Genomic DNA, 22,815 nt, shown 5'->3' with positions numbered 1-22,815 from the left:
CCCCCCCCCCCCCTTCAGCCACGAGTTGAAAGTGCTCATGAAGAAAGCAATACACCTGAATCGGAACTTGCAGTACTCCTGCCATTCTAAGCCTGAGACGCCTAATGGAGCTCACTAGCTGTGCAGTTAACATTTCTGGCATTTTAGACCAATCTGTTCCCCTTAGGGTGACCAGATGTCCCGATTTTATAGGGACAGTCCCGGTTTTGGGGTCTTTTTCTTATATAGGATCCTATTACCCCCCACCCCCTGTGCCGATTTTTCACACTTGCTGTCTGGTCACCCTAGTTCCCCTGTTGTTAAAGTGAACGCTGATGAGGAAGGCTGATTAGGTCATGCAATGCACGCCCTCCTCGACGCTGCTCATCCCCATTAAGACATAGGTGAGCAAGCCACACAGCTAGGATCCGGCACCTCGGTAGCCACGTGCAGTGCGTCATTCTGACACCCCATCTTCCGTACTGCCCAGTGTTGCGGCCATACTGACAGTCTCTTTCGCTGCCGGAGATCCGGGCCGCAGGAGCGAAGGGGGGGGGGAGCCCCTTAATCCATGTCTGAGGGGACGGTCAGTGAACTGATGGGGGGGGATGGAGAGGGAGGGAATTTGGACACAAACATCGTCAGCTCCGGCCCGCGTTCGGGGCCCGCTCCCGCGCTGCGGGGACGGATCCGCGGGGGTGTGGCCGGGAACCCCAGGCGGGAGCTACGCACAGGCAGAGGCCGCCTGTCCCAAACGCGGGGGCGGCGGCGGTAAGGCCATTGCTGGGGCCAGGCAGGGCGGCGCCTCTCGTGGGGCGCGGGCACAGCCCGGCTGAGGCGGGGCGGCCGCTCCCGGGGGCGGAGAAGCGGGGGCGGTCCCGGCGTGGTAACGGCGGGCAGGAGGCGCGATGCCAGGGACGGGCGCTGAGAGGGGACTTGGCGGGGCGGCCGTTCCCCGGACCAGGCAGGCAGTTGGGGGTTGCTGGACTCACCCAATCGCAGCCCGGCTCAGGGAGCGGGAAGTCCCCCCCCCCTGCTCCCAACTCCCTCCGCCCGCACACACCTGGCTCGCTTAGCCCGAAGGGGAAATGACGTGACACGCACAGTCTCGTTCTCACACACCAATTATCGGGCACAACAGCAGCCCCCTTCGCCTCGACCCCCGGCATAACAGCGCGGAAACGGATCACGTGAGTGAAGCATCCTCAAGGAGCCAATCGCCGCCTCCCAATATCAGACCAGGTAGCCAACCGCTGCTCGTCGCAGAGACCAGCCAAAGAATCATCTGAGCCCCATCAGGCAGCCAATCACCGCTTCCAAACGCAACAGCCAATCAGTGGTAGCCATCCTCAGCTTTGCAGCCAATCACTGCAGTCAAGCCGGAGAGACCCTCATTGCCCATCCCCGGAAATCCAACCACATCCTGGCATGCCCGGCCCGCCAACCAATCAGAGCCGCAGAGCAGCACGCTGGGGGTAGGCCCCGCCCCCTGGGTTCCTGAGGGGGCCGGGGGCCCTAGGCAGATAGCTCCGAGCCCCTTTCCCTCGCTAGCCATAGGGGTGGGGCGCTGAGGCCCCCAGCAGCCGCCCCCTCGGGCTCGCTCCTTCCTCCGCTCACGTTCCCCGCCCCCGGGATTCCCCTCGCGGCCTCTCCCGCCCCCCATGCGGGGCCGGTATAAAGCGGGCGGAGCGCAGGCGGCGCTGCTCATAGTCACTATGCTGAGGCTGCCGGGGCTGCTCCTGCTGCTCAGCCTGGGCAGCGTCTGCTGCCCTCCGGGGGCCCTCTCCGCCCTGCCCCTGGCCTCCCGGCGGGGCCCCCCGGGGAGAGCTCAGCCCCGCCCCACCGCCCTCTACCAGACCCGCTACTTCCCCCAGAAGGTAAGCGCCTCCGCTCGCCCCGCCGGAGCCAGCCCCGGCACCTCCGGCGTGAGTGTCTTGGGGGGGTCCCCTGTGCTGGGCCCAGCCTCTTCGGCCACCTCCCCCAGACCCCTCCCCAGCGTGAGTGTCTGGGGGAGCTTCCTACTGAGCAACCCCCTTCCCAGGAGGAGGTGTGTCTGTGGGGCTAGCTCAGACCCCCTTCCCCAACATCTTTGGGGTATGACATAGCTCTGGGGGCTTACCCGCATCCCATACCTGGGGGCTGCCCACAGCTGTCTGGGTAGGGCCCCTCTTCCTGTTGATCAGCACCCACTCCCTGGCACGAGGGTCTGATGTCATCTGCCCCCTTCTCATGGTGTGTCTGTTAAGGGCCCTCTTCTCTCTTATGTTTCTGAGGCTGTGTCTAACCTGGACCAAGCGAGGCCTCAGGCAGTTGTGAAAGGGCCTTTGAGAGTATCTCTACACTACAATTAGACACCTGCAGCTGGCCCATGCCAGCTGACTCAGGCTCACGGGGCTTGGGCTCAGGGGCTGTTTGATTGCCGTGTAGCTGTGCCTCTAAACATCTGCATTGCAATTAAACAGCCCTTTAGCCCAAGCTCTCTGAGCTCCAGTCAGCTGGCATGGACCTGCCACAGATTTTTAACTGCAGTGTAGACATACCCTAAGTGTCTTGTTGAAATACAGCTCAGATAGCTTTACTTAAAGTGGAAACTCCTTGAGGCAGGGACCATCTTTTTGTTCTGCGTTTGTGAAGTTCCTCGCATGGTGGGATACTGGTCTCTGACTAATGGTACTAGATGCTGAGGTAATACAAACAATAACATAGTAGTGGTGCATAATCCACTGTGAGATTTTACCAGACCTTTAAAAGAAATCCCACGTGGAGGTGTCTGCTTAGAATTTAGGGGCACGTTTGTATCTATCTGTAGCAGGGGATTTTTTTTCCCCTTTAAACTTCAGAACAGGAAATCATCAGTTACATACTATTGGCCTGTGGGATCCTGCAGTCTTGTTACAAATGGAAAAACTCTCTTACGAAATGCTGGATAATGCTATTCTCAATGGAATTTGTTCTAATTTCCTAGCATTGTGCAATTGGACATAAAGCATCTGAACGATAATCCTATTTGAGTACAGGCTCCCTCCCTTTCCACGTATAAAGCATTATCTCTGAATGCTTAATATCTAAAACTAATACAAATTTGGAAAAACATATTTCATTTCTGATGAATAGTTTAATATTACTTTTCCGTTGAGGGTAATGTTGTCCAGCCAGTAGACTCTTGCTGGGTAAAACAGGTTGCTATAAATTGCTCTGTTTTTTCCTCTTGATTATTCAGAGGATGGTGATTGGCAATGAATTAGTCATGTCCCCTGTAAAGTCTCCTGGGGTGCTGCATAATTTTATTGTCACCCCTCTACATGACTGCAAGACTGCTGTACAAGAGTGAAACAGTGCAGTGATGCTAGTACGGTGCTTGAGGATTGGAAAACTTTACACACCTATTAGCAAGAGGAAGTCAATATGCAAAATAAGGCCACCAATGAAGTCCAGGGGCAATGCTCTGTGCAGGTGTCTAGGCCACTTCCTCTCTCAGCTATTGAGATTCTTGCCAAACTTTTGTGCTTGAGCGATGCCCAATCGTATTGACCTCTGGGTAGGTATCTAATACATTTGAAATCACTTGACTGTCGACTGCTGGAAGGGAAAGGATCTCTCTCCCCCTCCCCTTCAACACCAGTGTCCTAATTCCCTAGGAGGTAGGAAGTTAAACTGGAGAGGAAGTCCACAGGATGGTCAGACAACATGCCCTCTGCACCTCGTGTATGAACACATGACCTTACTGGGATGCTAGCACTGGACTGGAGTCCTCTCTCTCATGTTAGAGACTTAGGAGGTAGGAGGGGAATGGGTTTAGTAAGGACCCCAGGTAGTAGTACTGCTTTCCTATGGATCATAATTCGACAGACCCTGGGGACTCTCCTCTACCAACTATCTGTCCACATAAGGGGGCACTTCCCACCCTTCAAAAAGACTCTCCTTACAGCCTCTTCCAATCACATACATGCAGATTTTTTTTAAAATCTGGACGGGGAATTTCAGCTTTCTACCTGCTAATTAAAAGTCCCACAGCTCTAACCCCTAACAACATGGAAGCTTTGCTAACCCTCCAATAGGCTTAATCATGTGGAGGAACAGTCAGACTGATTATTTTGCTAGTGTAGCAATGAGGGCAAACAGGGATGTGGTGCATCGTTCATTACCATGATACTACTGTTGAGTGCTGGTGCCCAACTAACTGAGATGAATGCACAGCAATCTCATGATACTGGTGCTGAGCATGAGTATCGTTGTGTTGCCGGTCTTGATACTTAATTAAAATGAAAAACATTAGAAATTTCATTGTACGCAGTGTTGTTGTGGCTGTGTTAGTCCCAGGATACTAGAGAGACAAGTGAGGTAATATTTTTTTACTAGACCAACGTCTACTGGTGAGAGAGAAAAGCTTTCATGCTTACACAGACCTCTTTTTTTTAAGCCTCTCGTACTACACCAGTGTCCTGATCCCATAGGAAGATAAACAGGAGGACGTCCAGGCGACATGCCTTTCCTAGCCAATGCTAAAGAGCAACTCTGTAACCTCGAAAGCTTTTGTCTCTGTCGCCAACAAAAGTTGGTCTGATGAAAAATATTACCTCACCCACCTTCTCATTAGAAACTTCGGGCAATTAAAGCTTTAGGTGGTATATGCTCTGATGGTTGGAACAGGAAGTACTAGGAGCCAGGAATCCTGGATTCTGTTCCCTGTTCTGCTACTGACTCTGGCTATGTCTATACCAGCTCTTATGTTGGAGTAACTTATGTCGCTTGAGGAGAGAAGGTGGTTTATTCGCACTCCTGAGCAACATAAGCTGTAGTATAGACATAGCCTATGTTTATGTCTACACTAGCATGTTGGTCGGTAAAACTTTTGTTGCGCAGGAGTGTGAAAAAAAGAGAAACGCTTTCCTGCCGATGCAGCTACCGCCGCTCGTTGCAGTGCGTTAATTATGCAGGCAAGAGAGTGGCTATACGGGAGACCTTACAGCAGTACAGATGCAGTGGCACAACTTTGCTGCTGTAAGGTCTGTAGTGTAGACATAACCATGGTTCGGTGGGTGAAGCACTGGCTCGGGGAGGCTAGCCCCTGCCACGGCCCACCCCTTCTGCTTGAGGCCCCAAGCCCAAATTCTACCCCCTGCAGCTTCCCCCTCCACCCCGCAGCCCCAGAGCGCCGGGTGGCATGTGCTCCCCCCCCCACCCCAGAGCATCGTGTTTGTGGCCCCCCCCAGGCGTGCATGTGGCCCTCCTCCTCTCCCGCCCCAGCCCTGGAGCATTGGGCGGTGCAGCCCCTGTGCCGGGGCCCCCTCAGCACTGGGCAACCCTAGCTACCCCAAGTCCCAGCTGCTCTAGCCCCAGCCCCAGCAGGACCTTCCTGGAAGTGTTGCAGCCTGCCTGGGCTGGGGCCAACTAGCTGGGGGGGGGGGCACTCTGGACTGAGTGTGGGTGGGGCCACCGGGGGGGTTGGGGGGGGTACAGCCTTCCCCTGCCTATTAGATATGCCGCCCATGGACATAACCTTTGTGACGTTGTGCAGTCTATATGGTTTTATAAAAACTTGATAAGTCAATATAATGTAACTGGGATAGTTTTAGAGAAAATATGGTAATAAGTGAATATAACGTAACTGGGATATGCTTCATGCAAAAGGTCTCTTGTAAGGTATCATTACAAAGCTTATAATCTACTGAGTATGATCATCTGATTTGTATAAATGTACCACTCTTGTATCTAAAACTAGAAATATAAAATGTAACTCTGAGGGCCTATTGTAATTATGTAAAGTGTGGGCCATTAATGATGGTTTGGAATCTTGATGACTCCCATTAACCAGGACCATTGTCTGCAGATGGTTGTGTTTACCTGTTAGTCTTCCTGTATATGTGTGTGCTGGCAAGTGGGCAATGAAGTCTTGCAGTGACATGTGATCATGTCACCTGAACTGGAATCCATCTTTAACCTGGTGCTTTTCCAGTGAGGGGGGGTGGAAACCCAGAAGGACAAAGGGTTCCCGCCTTATGCAAAAGATATATAAAGGGGTGGAAGAGAACAGAGAGAGAGAGGAGCCATCATGAAGAATCCCCTAGCTATCACCTGAGCTGCAACAAGAGCTGTACCAGGGGAAAGAATTGTGCCCAGGCCTGGAAGGTGTCCAGTCTGAGAAAAACTTACTGAAGCATCTCTGAGGGTGAGATTATCTGTATTTAGTTTGATTAGACATAGATTTGCGCATTTTATTTTATTTTGCTTGGTGACTTACTTTGTTCTGTCTGTTACTACTTGGAACCACTTAAATTCTACTGTCTGTATTTAATAAAATCACTTTTTATTTAGTAATTTACTCAGAGTATGTATTAATACCTGGGGGAGCAAACAACTGTGCATATCTCTCTTTCAGTGTTATAGAGGGCGAACAATTTATGAGTTTACTCTGTATAAGCTTTATGCAGGGTAAAACGGATTTATCTGGGTTTAGACCCCATTGGGAGTTGGGCATCTGAGTGCTAAAGACAAGCACAGTACTATGAGCTGTTTTCAGGTAAACTTGCAGCTTTGGGACAAGTGATTCAGACCCTGGGTCTCTGTTGGAGCCAGACAGGAGTGTCTGACTCAGCAAGACAGGGTGCTGGAGTCCTGAGCTGGCAGGGAAAACAGGAGCAGAGGTAGTCTTTGCACATTAGGTGGCAGCTCCCAAGGGGGTTTCTGTGATCCAACCCGTCACAACCTTAGTCTCCTTTCCCCACACACAAGTCCCCCTCAGCTGTCCCCCCCCTCCGTTCCTCCCTATGACTGGAGGGGAGTTAATGGGCCACTTCACCTTGAATGGTCCTTTAAATATGTGTTAAGTATGTATCAGTGACACTCTGAGACCTTGGGTATGTCTTCACTACCCGCCGTATCAGCGGGTAGCAATCGATTTATCCGGGATCGATATATTGCGTCTCGTTAAGACGCGATATATCAATCCCCGAACGCGCTCACCGTCAACTCTGGAACTCCACCAGAGCGAGCGGCGGTAGCGCAGTCGATGGGGGAGCCACGGCCGTCGATCCCGCGCCGTGTGGGCCCCAGGTAATTCAATCTAAGATACTTCGACTTCAGCTACGCTATTCGCTATTCGCGTAGCTGAAGTTGCATATCTTAGATCGATCCCCTCCCCGCCCGTGTAGACCAGCCCCTTGTCTACACTAGAACTTACTTCAGTATACCTTACGTTGCTCAGGGGTGTAAATAATCCACATCCCTGAACAACATAAGTTACTCCGACCTAAGCGCCGGTGTAGATAGCGCTATATTGGTAGGAGAGCTTCTCTTGCTGACATATCTACCGCCTCTTATGGAAGGTGGAGTAATTAAACCGACAGGAGAGCTCTCTCCCGTCGGCTTAGAGCGTCCTCATACGAAGCGCTGCAGCAGTGCAGATGTAGCGCTTCTAGTATACACATAGCCTGAGTGAGTTTCCCAGACGTGAAGAAGAGCTCTGTGTAAGCTCAGAAGCTAGTCTCTCTCACGGATAGAAGTTGGTCTAGTAAAAGATATTACCTCACCCACCTTGTCTCTAATATCCTGGGACCAACCTGACTATAACAATACTGCATACAAATGGGGATAACAATGTTTCACAACTTTATAGGACATCAAAGTATGAAGTTTCTGTTCCCTATTTCTTATTTTAGCTTCTTAGCAACAAAGATCCTGTTTTGCTGCAAATGGTCTCTAACACAGGATTGAGAGGAGAAAAACAAGTTCAGCATAATGACTTCTAGAATGTTATATAAAAAGAGAAACCTGAATTTGTGAATACAGCAACAAACATCATAGTGTAATTCACAAAGCAGACTTTCATTTTTAACCCATTTTTGTGTATTCACCACTTCCAAAAATTCTCCTTTGGGGCTGAAACTTTCTATACTAGATCTCTGTCCAAAGAGGTACTTTAAAAAGTTTGAGCAGAATCCTTTCAACAAGGAGTAAGTTCCATTGTCAGAGAACAAACTTGATACTTTAAGCTTTAAAGAATATTTAATGGCATGTTGCAAATGGATAACTTCAGAAGAACCACCTTGAAAAGTCTCAACTTTTCATATAGTAAGTTCTAACTAATCCCTTGGGTAAATTTTTTTTTGCGGAGGAGCGGGAAAGACTATTAAATAAAAAGTTGCAAATGACTGTAGGGGAAAATCACTTTTGCACAGTACAGTATTTCTGTGTTTAAATTGAGTTTGACTGTGAAGCATGTAAACACTTTATAGCACTGTTTGAAGCAGGATTTGTATTAGAAGCTTCACTGCTGAGATTCAACGATTGCTGAATATGCTCTTTGTGCAACTGGGGAAGTACGCAGTGGAATTATAAAGTTTAACATTAACTTCCTCTTTACCCATTTTTTCTTACTTAAAGTGAGATTAAATGCAAAAAGCTTATGTTGATGGAGGCTGAAGTCCAGAATGTTGAGAAACAAATCAAGTAATGCGGAAGTTAATGTTGCTATGAGACCTTTAACTTGTATACCTTGCCTGTACAGTATTGTGCATATCAGTGGCTGTCAATCTTATTTGTTGAAAACCAAGCTTGGAATGGACTGGAGCAATGATGGCCATGTCCTAACACAGGTCTCTCTCCTTTTTTTTTTTTTTGCTACCTATTATTTCTCCTTACTGTCCTTTTTCCCATCTTGTCTTTTATTTATTTTCTTATTCACTTTTGCTCTCATACATATTTCTTTCTGACTTCTAGGTCTGATTCACACAGAGTTTTGTATCAGTTTAACTATTTGGGTTAGGTATGTGTCTTTTCTAGTGAAATAGTTAAAGTGGTACACTACCCCCACACCTCTGCGTGCACACATTTATACCAATATGAAGATGCTAGATAGCGTAATTCCCTTCCATTACAATAATAAGCTATATCAGCATAAGCACTCTTATACTGGTACACTTGCATCCACAAGGGGAGATGTACTGCTTTAACTATATGGGTATAGTTAATGCGGTACAATTTTTGTGTGTAGACAGGAACTTATCCTCTTTTCTTTGGTAGTTTTGAGCCCATTCTCCTACTCACTGGAAGGCTACATATTGGGAGTGTTCATTGATGCTATCTGAAGCTGAGCTGAGTGTAATGGAGAAGGGAAGCTGGGGGTGACAATCTGCAGCTTGCACCCACATTTGTGTGAGCTACTTTTATACAGCCAGCTATGTCAGAGGTCACAATAAGAGGCAGGTGTGGGTATCTCTCAAGGAGCCACTTACCACTTTTATTTGCAGATTGGCAGCAGTTTTGCCATGTGTTGGGGGCCTGAGGGGTGGAAAATCTGGAATCATGCAGCTTTCCAGACCCACAGTGATCCCCTGCCGCCTCCTAAAACTAGTCTGGCACCTTTCCCACTCCAGGAATCCCACATCCTAGATTGGAAACACTGGAATGTGTATTAAAGTACTGTAGCCCTTGCAGGAGCTTGTAGCCCGCACAATGGTTATAAGGTAAAGGACTAGGAACATAACGTAGAAATGCAAGGGGCCCATAGGCCTAGACCTATAAGAAGAACTTAAGCAGTTAGCATGAGTGTAAGGCCAAACAGCCTGTGTAGGAATAGTTGCTTAAAAGGGTTTGTGACCATGGTGCCTGGATAGGCCATGGTGCCTGGATGGGCCACGCTGAGAATGCCAACTCAGACTGCAAGAGATAGGGCAGACAATCCCCAAGACTGGTGATTTATTCTATAATTAGATTCACCAATCCAGTAACAAAACAGCTTCTGTAATACCACACTGGCTAACCAGAAACCAAATACAGTCCCCTTTTAGGCAATCCAGCCTTTGGCTCCCATCTAGACAGCCAACTCTAAGGGCTTGTCTACACTACCCGCCGGATTGGCAGCGATCGATCCAGCGGGGGTCGATTTATCGCGTCTCTCCCGTCGACTCCGGTACTCCACCAGAACGAGAAGTGCAAGCGGAGTCAACGGGAGAGCGTCAGCTGTCGACTTACAGCAGTGAAGACACCACGGTAAGTAGATCTAAGTACGTCGACTTCAGCTACACTATTCATGTAGCTGAAGTTGCGTATCTTAGATCGACCCCGCGCGGTAGAGTAGACAAGCCCGAATACAATGAGGGGTTACTAAAAACCTTATTCACCATAAAAGTTTTACTTATCCCAAAGGACTGGACACATTGCCCACCAGGCCAGTGAATATTTCAGATTTCACCCAAATACATGCTACAGCCAATCCTTATTAACTAAATCTAAGATTTATTAATAAAAGAAAAAAGAGAGAGTTGTATGTGGTTAAGAGCTCAATATACATACAAATGTGTGTAAAGTACTTTGGTCAATTTCATAGCAGAGATGGCGAGGCTGCTGGTTTGTAAAGGACTTTCTGGAATCAATTTAGAAGGTTATAGTCCAATAGGCAGTCCAGGTGTAGAATTTGTTCAAGTTCTTCCATGAGAATTCCAGGGTAATCTAAGGTAACTTCAGTCTTATGGTTTAAACCTTCCCTGTTAAAGTTTAAGCAGACCTGAGATGTCAAGATCAGGCCTGGGGCTTTCCTTTATAGCTCCCTAGCAAGCTGGCAAGCCACTTGTCACAGCAGGACCTCTCCGGAGGAAGATGAGGCAGTGCAGATTCTTGCTTTAAAGCTAATCTTCTATTTCCTAGGCATACACAGATAAACTAGTTGCATTCATTCACATAAGGCAATTAGCCACTACTTCATTATGGCATAGATAATTAAGTTGAAGATAATATAGATAGTAGTATTAGTTTCCTGCAGTATCTTACATCTTTGATCTTAAGGTTAACTGAACCATCCGCATGTATAATATAAAGCACTTAAGACATGAAAGGGAATTAGCATCTACAAGCTGATTTCTGTTACTGCAAATAGTACATTTCTTTGAAATTCACATACAAGTAGATTGTCTTGATCACATTTCATTGCCTCCTGTTAAGTTGTTATGGGTCATACCCAAGTTGGCTGATCTGTCAGTGTCACAGGGTTAGCATAAGTAAACTATTAGTGACCTTAACCACAGGATGGCATAAGACGTTGTTTTGCTTGTTTCGTAGTAATCACAAGTGCTGAAATTAAGGAAAACAGTTTGTACCAGTTTAGGGTGTTTTTGGAGAACATCAGCAGATGTCTCACTGCATGTAGTCCCAGTAACCCAATCAATGTATATGCTAATACATTTAAACTAATTAATATACTAACCTATAAGATAAGGACACTCCAACATTATGAGGGTGAGGAATTTGGCATAGGAGGAGCTACTTATACATATGCATGAAGAACATCAGAGCCTATAAAACATCTGGTTTTAGTACAAATTTAACAGCTGAACTGATGATCCAGAATGCCAATAATGGCCCGTATGGCTGAGGTGATGTTACTCTGAGAACTTTAACTTTTGCATTTCCTGATGAGTCTCATTGTATAGTTCTTAATAACTTTTATAGTTTTTTCAGCAAAAGAGCTAATAAGATGTATGTCAGAGTTTTCTTTGATACATAGTGCTTCTGGGAGATTTGATGCATGTGTCTGATAGGCCCTGTTTCCCCCCCATCACTTTTTCTGATTCCATCTTTCACAGAATTAAGCCTCTATGCAACAGCTTGTACTGATATAATGCATTATTTAAAACTTAAACTGTTTTCGAGCATTGGTTTGAAAGATCAGGTCCTATAAATTCTATCAAGATCGTGAGACTACTATCTTTAGCAAGGGGTTTATATTTTCAAACTAGTGCATATAAATTGTGGGACAGTTTTCAAAATGTGCTCTTTTTGCATGCAAGCAGCTTCAAGTGCTAATTCATACAGGCTATAAAATACACACACAAAGCCATCCAGTACATGTGTAATTGGTAATGCTCTAAAACACAAATGTTTGTGTCCATAAAATTGCATGTGCATGAAAGGGGAGAGTGCATTGAGACATGAAAATTTAGTTTTTTTTCAATGGGAGATATACCTATCCTATAGAACTGGAAGGGACCCTGAAACGTCCTAGAGTCCAGCTCCCTGCCTTCACTAGCAGTACCAAGTACTGATTTTGCCCCAGATCCCTAAGTGGCCCCCTTAAGGATTGAACTCACAACCCTGGGTTTAGCAGTCCAATGCTGTCAAGGCTGTATCCCCACTTTGAACTTTAGGGTACAAATGTAGGGGCCTGCATGAAAACCTCTAAGCTTAACTACCAGCTTAGCTTTGGTCCCGCTGCCACCATCTCAAGAATCCCCTCCCTGGGAAGCCTTGAGAAACCTTTCACCAATTCCCTGGTGAACACAGATCCAAACCCCCTTGGATCTTAAAACAAGGAGAAATTAACCATCCCCCCTCCTTCCTCCCACCAACTCCTGGTGAATACAGATCCAAACCCCCTTGGATCTTAAAACAAGGAGAAATCAATCTGGTTCTTAAAAAAGAAGGCTTTTAATTAAAGAAAAAGGTAAAAATCATCTCTGTAAAATCAGTATGGAGAATAACTTTACAGGGTAATCAAACTTAAAGAGCTCAGAGGACCCCCCTCTGTCTTAGGTTCAAAGTACAGCAAACAAAGAAACACTCTGGTAAAAGGTACATTTACAAGTTGAGAAAACAAAGTAAATCTAAGACGCCTTGCCTGGCTTTTTACTTACAAGTTTGAAATAGGATAGACTTGTTTAGAAAGATGGGGAGAACCTGGATTGATGTCTGGTCCCTCTCAGTCCCAAGAGCGAACCACCCCTTAAACAAAGGACACACACAAAAGCCTTCCCCCCCCCAAGATTTGAAAGTATCTTGCTCCCTTATTGGTCCTTCGGGTCAGGTGTCAGCCAGGTTACCCGAGCCTCTTAACCCTTTACAGGTAAAAGGATTTGGAGTCTCTGTACACAGAGAGCTGTTACCCTTCCCTTTATAGTTATGACAAATGCTCAAACCACTAAACTATCCCTACCCCCTAAGGCTAACCAATACCACTAACTCAGTTCCCAGCTGGATCAGATGTCTTCAATACCATGGCTTACATTACAGTCAGAAATGCTGCTAAACGTAGAAGAACTGGGGAAAGAAAGACCTTGAGGTCAGAATTGCAAAAGTAGGGAGGAAAGAAAGAAAAAAGGAAAAGAGAAGACAAACTATTCCTTCGGAAGTAGTTCTTTCTGTCAGTCACAGAAGTTGCCCTGCCTCCAAGAGATGCATCAGGAACTCCCACACCTTGACGCTTAATGTGTTCCTTTCACAGCAACGCACAAGACCTAGCTACAATCTGGATTATGATTCATTATCAAGCCTTCACATTCACCTGGGGAAGCCCATGCATTCTGGGACCACTACCATGGGTGCTGGGATATGATGGTGCTGAGCATGGTCAAATGATTAGATAAAGAACGCAGTGTCAAAGTGTGACTGGCTGTTTAAGGCTCTGAAGCCTGGTCCGCACTAAGAAATTTTGTTTTTGCTAGGGTTTTATCCGGGAAGAGAGGGGGAGTGGGTTAAGCATGTTTGTTTTCATTACAATGGTGCCTAGAGGTCCAATGTTAGATCAGGGCCCCGTTGAGCTAAGCATTGTACACCTAGTAAGAAACTGTCCCTGACCCAAAGAATACAATAGGAGTTGGTTTTGTTATTAAATTAGAAATTTCTATCTTTGCATGTGCCTGCACTAGGAAATTTCTACTAAAATTTCCCACTGGTGGAGCTGAAGTGGAGGGAAACTAAACATTTTTCTAGTTTAGGCACAACTCAAGACAGGTTTTTTGTATATATTTTTTTAACGTTATAACATGCTTAACCCTAAAATGCCCTGTAAAAGAAATCGTTGTGGGGAGAGAAGCAGGAAAACAGCCATTAAAAGGGTGTGATGCTTAATTGCTGTTGCCTATAAATTCCACAGTTGAATTGTATATGGCATGGAGAGTAGTGTATGTAGTAATCCTTCAAACTATTTGTTTGGAAGGTAGCTAAACATATCTTTCACTTCATTTTTGTAATCTATTTCTGACGGTGAGAATTTGAATGCTTCTGTCAGATCTGGATTTTACCACAGTCACTCCTGCCTTTGTGTCGTCCAGACTGGGTTATTGTAGTGCTGTCAGTGTGGCTGCATTTGAAGCTCATTGGAAGTTACAGCTGGTTCAGAATGTGATAGCTACCTGCTATGTGATACTGTATTGGCCACAAAGACTGTATTACACCAATTCCTTGAGAGCAGCATTGGCGTCCTAGTAATTTCTGGGTACAAGGTATGGACTCCATCTATCAAGCCCAATACGGCATGAGTCATGTCTACCTGAGAGAGGGTCCCCCTTCCTATGGAGTGCTAAGTCTAACAGTTTCTTGACCTGCCTGTGTACTGTGTTCACAAGAAGGGAGTTTATAATTATGAAAACAAAAATGCCTTTAGCCCCAACTCTGGAATTCTCAATTCAGTATGATATTTTTGTGTGGATTAGTATCTGGCTTGTTTTTAAACAGAGCTGTATAATATAACTTGGCACGAATGTAGCACTTTTTATCCATGGGTTTCAAACCACTTTACAAGGAAAGATGTGTGGGCAATGCCTCCTTTTTGAACTGATAAAACTGAAGCACAGAGGCTAAGCCTGGGCAAAACAATGAATTGATGTAGGGTGTCCTTAAATCACATGCTCTTGAGATTAATCCTTTAATTCCGGTAATTATGGTGCAATATTTAATTGGTACTAGTGATGGCATCTCAGAATAGTAACATGTTGAGAACAGGATCTCTTCTTCATCACTGACTACATAATGCAATAGCCTTTTAATTATTTTGATGAAAGGAAAAAAATCAGTGGTTTTTGAAACCCACTTAGTGCTTATTAAAAGTAGTGTCATTGGTTAAAAAGAAGTGATAATTCATGTCTGTGACAAACACTTTGTTGATTATATGTTTTATTCATCAAGTAGTATCGGAGTACTTGGCAACAGCTCTGCTGTGATTTCATAATGGGATTTAAACCAGGAGCTATAAGTGAACACAAGCTATAAGCAAAAACAATAGATCTCGTTCAGCAGATAGGCAAGTGCGGAAGTACTTGTTACAGCTTGTCAGTGAATTTTTATTTTTATACACTGTTTATCTACGGGTCACAATGCAGACATCAGCTTTTCAAAGTAAGCAGGAAACACTTAATTTCCTCACAACTTGCAGCCTCTTCCTTCAAGGGAGCAGTTAATACAGTAACTACAAAAGGCAGCAATAATCACCACTGCCTCTTTGAAAATAAACACTTCCTCTTTCATGCACCAGCCGTTTTAATCATTAACAAACTATAATAAGCAGAGGGTGAGAATTGTGGATGACAGTGTCTTGATTAAAGAGAGTTTAAAAGGCTAAACAAATGAAACTTTGAAGTAGAAAGAGGCCTTTCATGAACTCCACACACAAATTAGATTCTCAGATGATGTAAATCAGAATAGTTCCATTGAAGTCATTCTGATTTACACCACTTGAGGATCTGGCCCTCTGTTTAATGGTCAAACCAAAACTGTGAATTCCTCTGATGGTAGGGGTTCAGAGCCTGCTAGCAGTTCAAAGTGGTACTTAATGTCAACATGTTCTGCATTGAATTCATTCTCCAGCTGAGAAGGATCAAGACCAGGGGTCGGCAACCTTTCAGAAGTGGTGTGCCGAGTCTTCATTTAGTCACTCTAATTTAAGGTTTCGCGTGCCAGTAACACATTTTAACGTTTTTAGAAGGTCTCTTTCTATAAGTCTATAATATATAACAACTATTGTATGTAAAGTAAATAAGGTTTTTAAAACGTTTAAGAAGCTTCATTTAAAATTAAATTAAAATGCAGAACCCTCCGGACCAGTGGCCAGGACCCAGGCAGTGTGAGTGCCACTGAAAATCAGCTTGCATGTCACCTTCGGCACACGTGCCATAGGTTGCCTACCCCTGATCAAGACCATATAACTGCTTGAGAGCATGTTTGTGATGAGACATCATTGTCGTATATGTAGATGATTTGTAGCACATCCCAAATTGGGAAGAGGTTAGGGACCACATGACTGTCTTTGAATCTGTTTCAAAACCTGAAGGAATACAAAATGAAAAGAGAGAAATGGAATATAATTGAAACAGTGTTTGTTCTGCTTGATAACTTTTCTTCCCCCCTACATTCCCTTGGTCTCCCTGTTTAGCTGATCCCCTCTCAAGAAAACCCCACCCAAAAAATTAAACCAAACAAAGGGTGAAAACATGGTGGCACTGACAGGATGTTTGCAAATCTTCTTTGTTATATCCCTTTCTCCTTAATCTTTTGTCTATTTTATCTGTTTAAATTGTAAACTCTCCAGGACAGAGATTGTCTCATTCTGTTTGTGTAATGCCTAGTGGAGTTAGTCTCCTGATCCCAGCTGGCCCTTAGGTTATACCATGATATAAATAATAAAAATTTACTCTAAGCCTGTTAGTAGTCAGGACAAAAATGATCTTAGCTATGCAGGAATTCAGTCACTTGAAATACCTATGTTAGTCTGCTCTTTTCTGCAGTCTTACAGAAACTAACTCTTGATTCTGAAACTTTGACCTGTACATTTTACATACTCATCTGCCCTTAACCAGGCACTAAATTACTGTATTCTGCAAACACTGCTCCACCTGTTGATTAACGCCACTCTCAGACTGCAGCTGTGCAATAATCTTTGTCTCATCACAACATGAATTTAATCCCAAGATTAAAATGGACCACTTTGGAATTTATTGCTGATTTTCAGATAAAAGAGCAGGTTAGCTTTTTAGGACATTGTGATGGGTTGCTTTCGGGGTGCTGGCTGGAAAGGGGTACCATTGAGCCCCCCAACCCACCAGCCTGGGCTCCCACTCACCCTGTAATGCTTTGACAAGCTGCAGACATGCTCCTGGTCTCCTACTTTCACCGGCACGCAGGGACACACCGAGCTGTAGTAACATGCAGACAGGCTTTCTGACCAGCCCCTGCATGGGAAGGCTATATAGTTAGGGCACTTACCAGCTTCTCAGGCGCACACCCTCTCTGGAGGGTAAACCCAAAATTATACCATCTTGAGCTGCACAGGAAACTGTACAGCATAAGCTCATAAAATTCGCCCCCTTCCCTCAATGTGGAGAGGAATATACACAGCTTTCTGCCCCCAAGTTATGATTTGCACACACTGGTTTTAGACAAAACAAAAACAAGTTTATTAACTACAAAAGATAGATTTTAAGTGATTATAAGGGATAACAAACAGATCAAAGCAGATAACCTTGTAAATAAACAAAAACGCGATCTAAGCTTAATATACTAAAGAGATTGGATATGAGTAACACATTCTCACCCTAAATGATGATTGAGCAGGTTGCAGAGATTCTTAAAGGGCAAACTGCACTTGCTTGCAGATTAAAACCCCAGGTATTCCTTTCATAGGCTAGAAATCCATCTAGCCTGGGTTCAGCCCTTCTTCCCCAGTCCAGTCCTTGTTTCTCAGGTGTTTCCAGGAGTCTCTTTGGGCGGGGAGTCAGTGAAGAACCACAGTGATGTCAACCTCCTGCCTTAAATAGCTTTTGCACCTGGCAGGAACCCTTTATCTCCAAACTTGGTTCCCACGGCCCGTCAGTGGAAAAACGTTGGTATTCCAAGATGGAGTCCAGTATCAGGTGACTTGGTCACATGCCCCTGTAGGGTCACAGCAGCCATAACTCAGAGGCTGTTTGTTGCATCCTCAGGAAGGCTCCCCCATGGGAGATTAGCTTCTTCTAAGACCTATTGTTCTCCCTAATGGCCCTTCCCAACCAGCCATCTAGACTGATTGCATCCTGCCTAGTGGGCATTTCCCAGGTGTAAACACATTTGTAATAGATGCATAGACAATATTCCTAACTTCAGATACCAAAATGATACATGCATACAAAAAGTATAATCATATTCAGTGAATCATAACCTTTTCAATGATATCTTACATGACCTATCTTGTATAAAATACATCATAGTTATGAACTAATCATATCCTATAATATTACTATGAAGAATATGGGGCATAATGCCACAGACATTACTTTTTTTTTTTTTTAATACCAAGACCAAAGAGGATCCAAAAGAGTTTAGAAGCACAAGTTCTATTAAGGTTTTGTCATATTTCAGAATGTTAATTTTGCAAAACAACCATAACAAAGAGTTGGCATTTAGGGGAAAAATACAGTTAACATGAAAAAATATTTTTTGCCCCCTCTTTTAAATTACTCCATGAAGGCAGCCATGTTCCCAGAAGTTAGGACAGTTTAGGCCAGGGAGAAATTCATTCTGTATAGAAGTCATTGGGGAGAACAGACTGCCTGAATACCTGCTGCGTACATGTGGATACCTCTGCAGGTCTTGTGGGGCTTTGTTTTTTATTTTAAAACAAAAGCCTCCAGCTGTCTTGTCTTGGTCTCTCGGAAAAAGTACAGTATTCCACTCTGCATGTTGCTTCTGGCATTTCCAACTATAGGGGACCAAGTCTACTATAGCCCCAAATGTTCCAACTCTCTCTACCATGTTGAGCAGTTGTCTCCTTTGCTATGTTAAAGCCGCAATGTAGAGCCCTGCTGCAGCACTGCCAGAGTGGCAGCTGATGATCTTTAATATTGTATGGCTGTATGACTAATTGCTGCTTGCTTGTTGAATTTTATGAAACCCCTGTTTTAGCTGACTTGTCCAGTGGTTCATAGTCAAGCTGGAAGGGCATATCGAGAGGGGTCTCGCAGGCACTGGTCCTGGGTCCGGTTCTGTTCAATGGCTTCATCAATGATTTAGATTATGCCATAGAGAGTACACTTATAAAGTTTGTGGATGATATCAAGCTGGGAGGGGTTGCAAGAGTTTTGGAGGATGGGATTAGAATTCAAAATGATCTGGACAAACTGGAGAAATGGTCTGAAGTAAATAGGTTGAAATTCAATAAGGACAAAGGCTAAATACTCCACTTAGGAAGTAAGTCATTTGTGCACATACCACATGGGAAATGATTGCCTAGGACAGAGTACTGCAGAAAGGGATCTGGGGGTTATAGTGGATTGCAAGCTAAGTATGAGTCAACAGTGGAAAACTCTTGAGGGGGAGGGTGGGCAGAATCATAATTCTGGGATGCATTAGCAGGAGTGTTGTAAGCAAGATACTTGAAGTAATTTTTCCACTCTAATCCATGCCAATAAAGCCTCACCTGGAGTATTGTGTCCCGTTTTGGGCATCACCTTTCAGGAAAGATGTGGCAAATTGGAGAAAGTCCAGAGGAGAGAAACAAAAATGATTAAAGTTCTAGAAAACATGACCTATGAGGAAAGATTGAAAAAAATGGATTTGTTTAGTTTGGAGAAGAGAAGACTGAATGGGGATGCAAGGTTGTTACAAGGAGGAGGGGAAAATAGTGTTCTCGTTGTCCTATCCTCAGAGGTTAAGAAGTAATAGGCTTAAATTGTAGCAAGGGAATTTTAGGTTGGTACATTAGGAAACACTTCCAGTGCTTAACTACCCTGACAGTTAGGAACAAATTGCCTATGGAGGTTGTGGAATCTCCATAATTGGAGTTTAAGAACAGATTAGACAAACGCCTGTCAGGTATGGTCTAGCTAGCTATTACATAGTCCTGTCTTGAGTGGAGGAGACTGGACTAGATGACCTCTTGAGGTCCCTCCTACACTTCTACAATTCTGAAAGTTTAGGTTGCTAGACAGAACCAGCAACTGTTTTATAACTGATGTACCTGTTACTTGTAAAATCCTCCCTAAAGAAACTGGGATTCTGGGTCTAAAAGTTGTGTTGTGGAAAACCCACTGCTGGAGCTTTAAGAACATATTAGTCAAATACCTATCAGGGATGGTCTAGGTATACTTAATCTTGCCTCAGCACAAAGGGGTGGGCCTGATGACCTTTAGAGTTCCCTTCCAGGTCTATATGTTTTTGATTGCACAGTACCTGTTCTGGGATTATACAATAAAAGCTTCCTCATGATGCAAAGCAGTTAACTTAATGGATATATGGGAATCTGCCATTTAAAATTCTGGCGATTCAGGTTTTGTAGGAGTGACAGCATTGCATTGTGTGTTCATAATGTATGGCCAGTCACTTACGAAACAATCCAGCTGAAAGGAAGTGTTTTGCTACCCTAAACCTATGTTTATGTTTTTGGACCTATGTTTGTTAATCCCAGCTTGTAAAATTCTAGCAAAGCTTGGGAGTAATAATGTATTATACAACATATTTTCATCAAGTCCTATTCAAAAAGATGCATTTAGGGAGACTATTTCTCTTTCCTGGTTTGTTTTGAAATAGAGACTATGTAGTGTGTATTACTATCTAATGCTGTTATTTAACAATGCCTCCAACTGCTTCCCAAAACAAGCAACACATCCCTGTACCAAGCTTACAGCTTTTATCAAACGTCACATCAAGGGTGAGGGGAGGGGTACCAGTTCACTTTCCTCATTCAAATCCATCCTTAAGACTCTCATCATGTGTGACTCCCACAACATGAGTTTATCATCCCTACTATTAGCTACTTAGAAAAATACTGGTGATTGGTCGTATCTCCATCTTGATTGTTCAGTCTTCACATCAGTTATCCCCGCTGTTTTGTCCTGTCTAATATCAGATTGTAAACTGTTTGGGGTAGGGATTGGTTTTTTTCCCCACCTGTTGCCAGGTGCCTAGCCTAGCTCTAAGCGATGCAAAATAATGCACCTTGATTAATCCAGCTTGGACGCAGATAGTTTTTTTTTTTCTTCTCCGCGTAGAAACACTTCTCTCTGGGGCCATATTATTTATTTTATTTCAGACAGAATGTCCTAATTTAAAGTGTCACTGATGTGAATAGAAAAGAACATAAAGGCCATACTGGGTCAGACCAAAGGTCCATCTAGCTCAATATCCTGTCTTCTGACAGTAGCCAATGACAGATGCCCCAGAGGGAGTGAACAGAGCAGGTAATCAAGTGATCCATCCCTTGTCGCCCATTCCCAGCTTCTGACAAACAGAGGCTAGGGACACCATCCCTGCCCATCCTGGCAAATAGCCATTGATGGACCTATCCTCCATGAGTTTATCTAGTTCTTTTTTGAACCCTGTTAGTCTTGGTGTGACGTTCCCCTGATGTTATCTGGACCGGTCATCTGCTAGGTCACTCCAATCCTCAACTCTGGGAGCCAGGCTTACCCTGCTCTGCTGGGGGAAACCCCCACTCCTGGGCTATTCAAACACAGCTGCTGGCATGTAAGCAGCTTGGGTTGTGCAACTGAATGACACTAGCCAATATCTCTTGTCCCAGACATAACCCTAGGAACCTCCGTCTTGCAGTGTCCAGTTATGCCCGCTGGACGCTGCAAGCTTATATGAGTTCATCAATTTAACAAAGAAATTGTTATGTACCAGGCTTGTTATCCTAAGGGGATTCTCTGACACACTTCAAACCGAATGCACTGCTTAAGGTAGAATTAACAAACCAACTTATTAACTACAACGATAGATTTTAAGTGATTATAAGTCAAAGTACAAGTCAGATTTGGTCAAATGAAATAAAAGCAAAACGTATTCTAAGATGATCTTAACACTTTCACTGCCCTTACAAACTTAGATGCTTCTCACCACAGGCTGGCAGGTTGCCCTTCATGCAGGCTCTCCCCTTTGATCAGCGCTTCAGTCGCTTGTTGGTGATGTCTGAAGATGGAGGTGGAAGAGAGAGGAAGAGCATGGCAAAGTCTCTCCCTTTTATCATGTTCTTTCTTCCCTCTTGGTCTTGCCCCTTCCCCTTCAGAGTCAGGTGAGCATTACCTCATCGCAGTCCCAAACTGAGCAAGGGGAGGAAGGGGGGTGACTCACTCAAGAGTCCAACAGATCCTTTGTTCCTGCCTAGGCCAGCGTCCTTTGTTCCTGTGAAGCTGGGCTGGGTTTGTCCCATACATGCCCTGATGAAGTGTGAACTGCCCCTCTGCTCTTCGAGAGTTTTTGCCTGGGCCTGTTTTAAGCTATGAGGACACATTTTCAGCCTCATAACTATATACATGAAATTCTCCCTGCCGCTCCTGGCCCGCGCCGCTCCTGGCCCGCGCCGCTCCTGGAAGCGGCCGCTGCGGGGGGCAGAGGGCTCCATGCACTGCCCTCACCTGCAGGCATTGCCCCCTTCAGCTCCCATTGGCCGGGAACGGGAAACTATGGCCACTGGGAGCTTTGGGGGTAATACCCACAGGCGAGGGCAGTGTGTGGCGGAGCTGCCTTCCCCACTCCAGCCCCAAGAGCCACTGCCAGACATGGTGGCCACTTCCAGGAGCGGTGCGGGGCTAGAGCAGGCAGGGAGCCTGCCTTAGCTCCGCTGCGTGCCACTGCCACCCCGGAGCCACTCGAGGTAAGCGGCACCAGGCTGGAGGCCACACCCTGTACCCCTGCTGCACCCTGCACCCCAACCCCCTGCCCTGAGCCCCCTCCTGCACCCCACATCCCTCCTGCACCCCATCCCCCTGCCCTGAGCCCCCTGCTGCACCCTAACACTCTGACCCAGCCCTGAATACAATTTCCCCACCCAGATGTGGCCCTCGGGCCAAAAAGTTTGTCCACCCCGGCCTATAACATTACTATAACAACAATGCTCAGTGCATCATGAGCCTTCTGAAGACACCTGACATGACAAACTTTGCATTCGATACCACACAATCATTTTATAAGGATGAACATGGGAGTATAGGGTGTTCACCCAAGGTACAGAACGTCACACTTGGCTTTCATAACATCTTCTGGCAAGGAGTTCCACAGGTTGACTGGCCATTGTGTGAAGAAATACTTCCTTTTGTTTGTTTTAAACCTGCTGCCTATTAATTTCATTTGGCGACTCCTAGTTCCTGTGTTATGAGAAGG

General features: G+C 45.2%; 2 protein-coding genes across 8 annotated transcripts in view; one reads left to right on the top strand and one right to left on the bottom strand.

Moving 5' to 3' along the window:
* DDIAS (DNA damage induced apoptosis suppressor) overlaps positions 1 to 1,146 on the bottom strand; it is a 16,999-nt gene extending 15,853 nt beyond the window's left edge. For 2 of the 5 annotated variants that reach the window (XM_024216471.1, XM_024216476.1), the window contains exon 1: positions 972 to 1,045. The gene's annotated coding sequence lies outside the window, so the exon portion shown is untranslated. Of the gene's footprint in view, positions 1 to 414; positions 548 to 971 lie in introns of those variants that run through there. The other 3 variants (XM_024216473.1, XM_024216472.2, XM_024216474.2) reach the window with 3 other exon arrangements.
* Positions 1,147 to 1,501: 355 nt separating this feature from the next.
* The window catches only part of PRCP (prolylcarboxypeptidase), a 61,923-nt gene continuing 40,609 nt past the window's right edge, over positions 1,502 to 22,815 (top strand). For 2 of the 3 annotated variants that reach the window (XM_024216465.2, XM_024216464.3), the window contains exon 1: positions 1,502 to 1,856. In XM_024216465.2, coding sequence (XP_024072233.1) covers positions 1,641 to 1,856 — 216 coding nt within the window. In that variant the 5' untranslated portion in view covers positions 1,502 to 1,640. Of the gene's footprint in view, positions 1,857 to 2,645; positions 2,665 to 22,815 lie in introns of those variants that run through there. The other variant, XM_024216466.2, reaches the window with a different exon arrangement.

The sequence above is a fragment of the Terrapene carolina genome, unplaced genomic scaffold, assembly GCF_002925995.2.
Source record: "Terrapene carolina triunguis isolate 2854851 unplaced genomic scaffold, T_m_triunguis-2.0 Scaffold97, whole genome shotgun sequence".
NCBI lineage: Eukaryota > Metazoa > Chordata > Testudines > Emydidae > Terrapene > Terrapene triunguis.
Note: the sequence above shows the minus strand (reverse complement) of the source record. Positions and strands in the feature narration are given on the sequence as shown.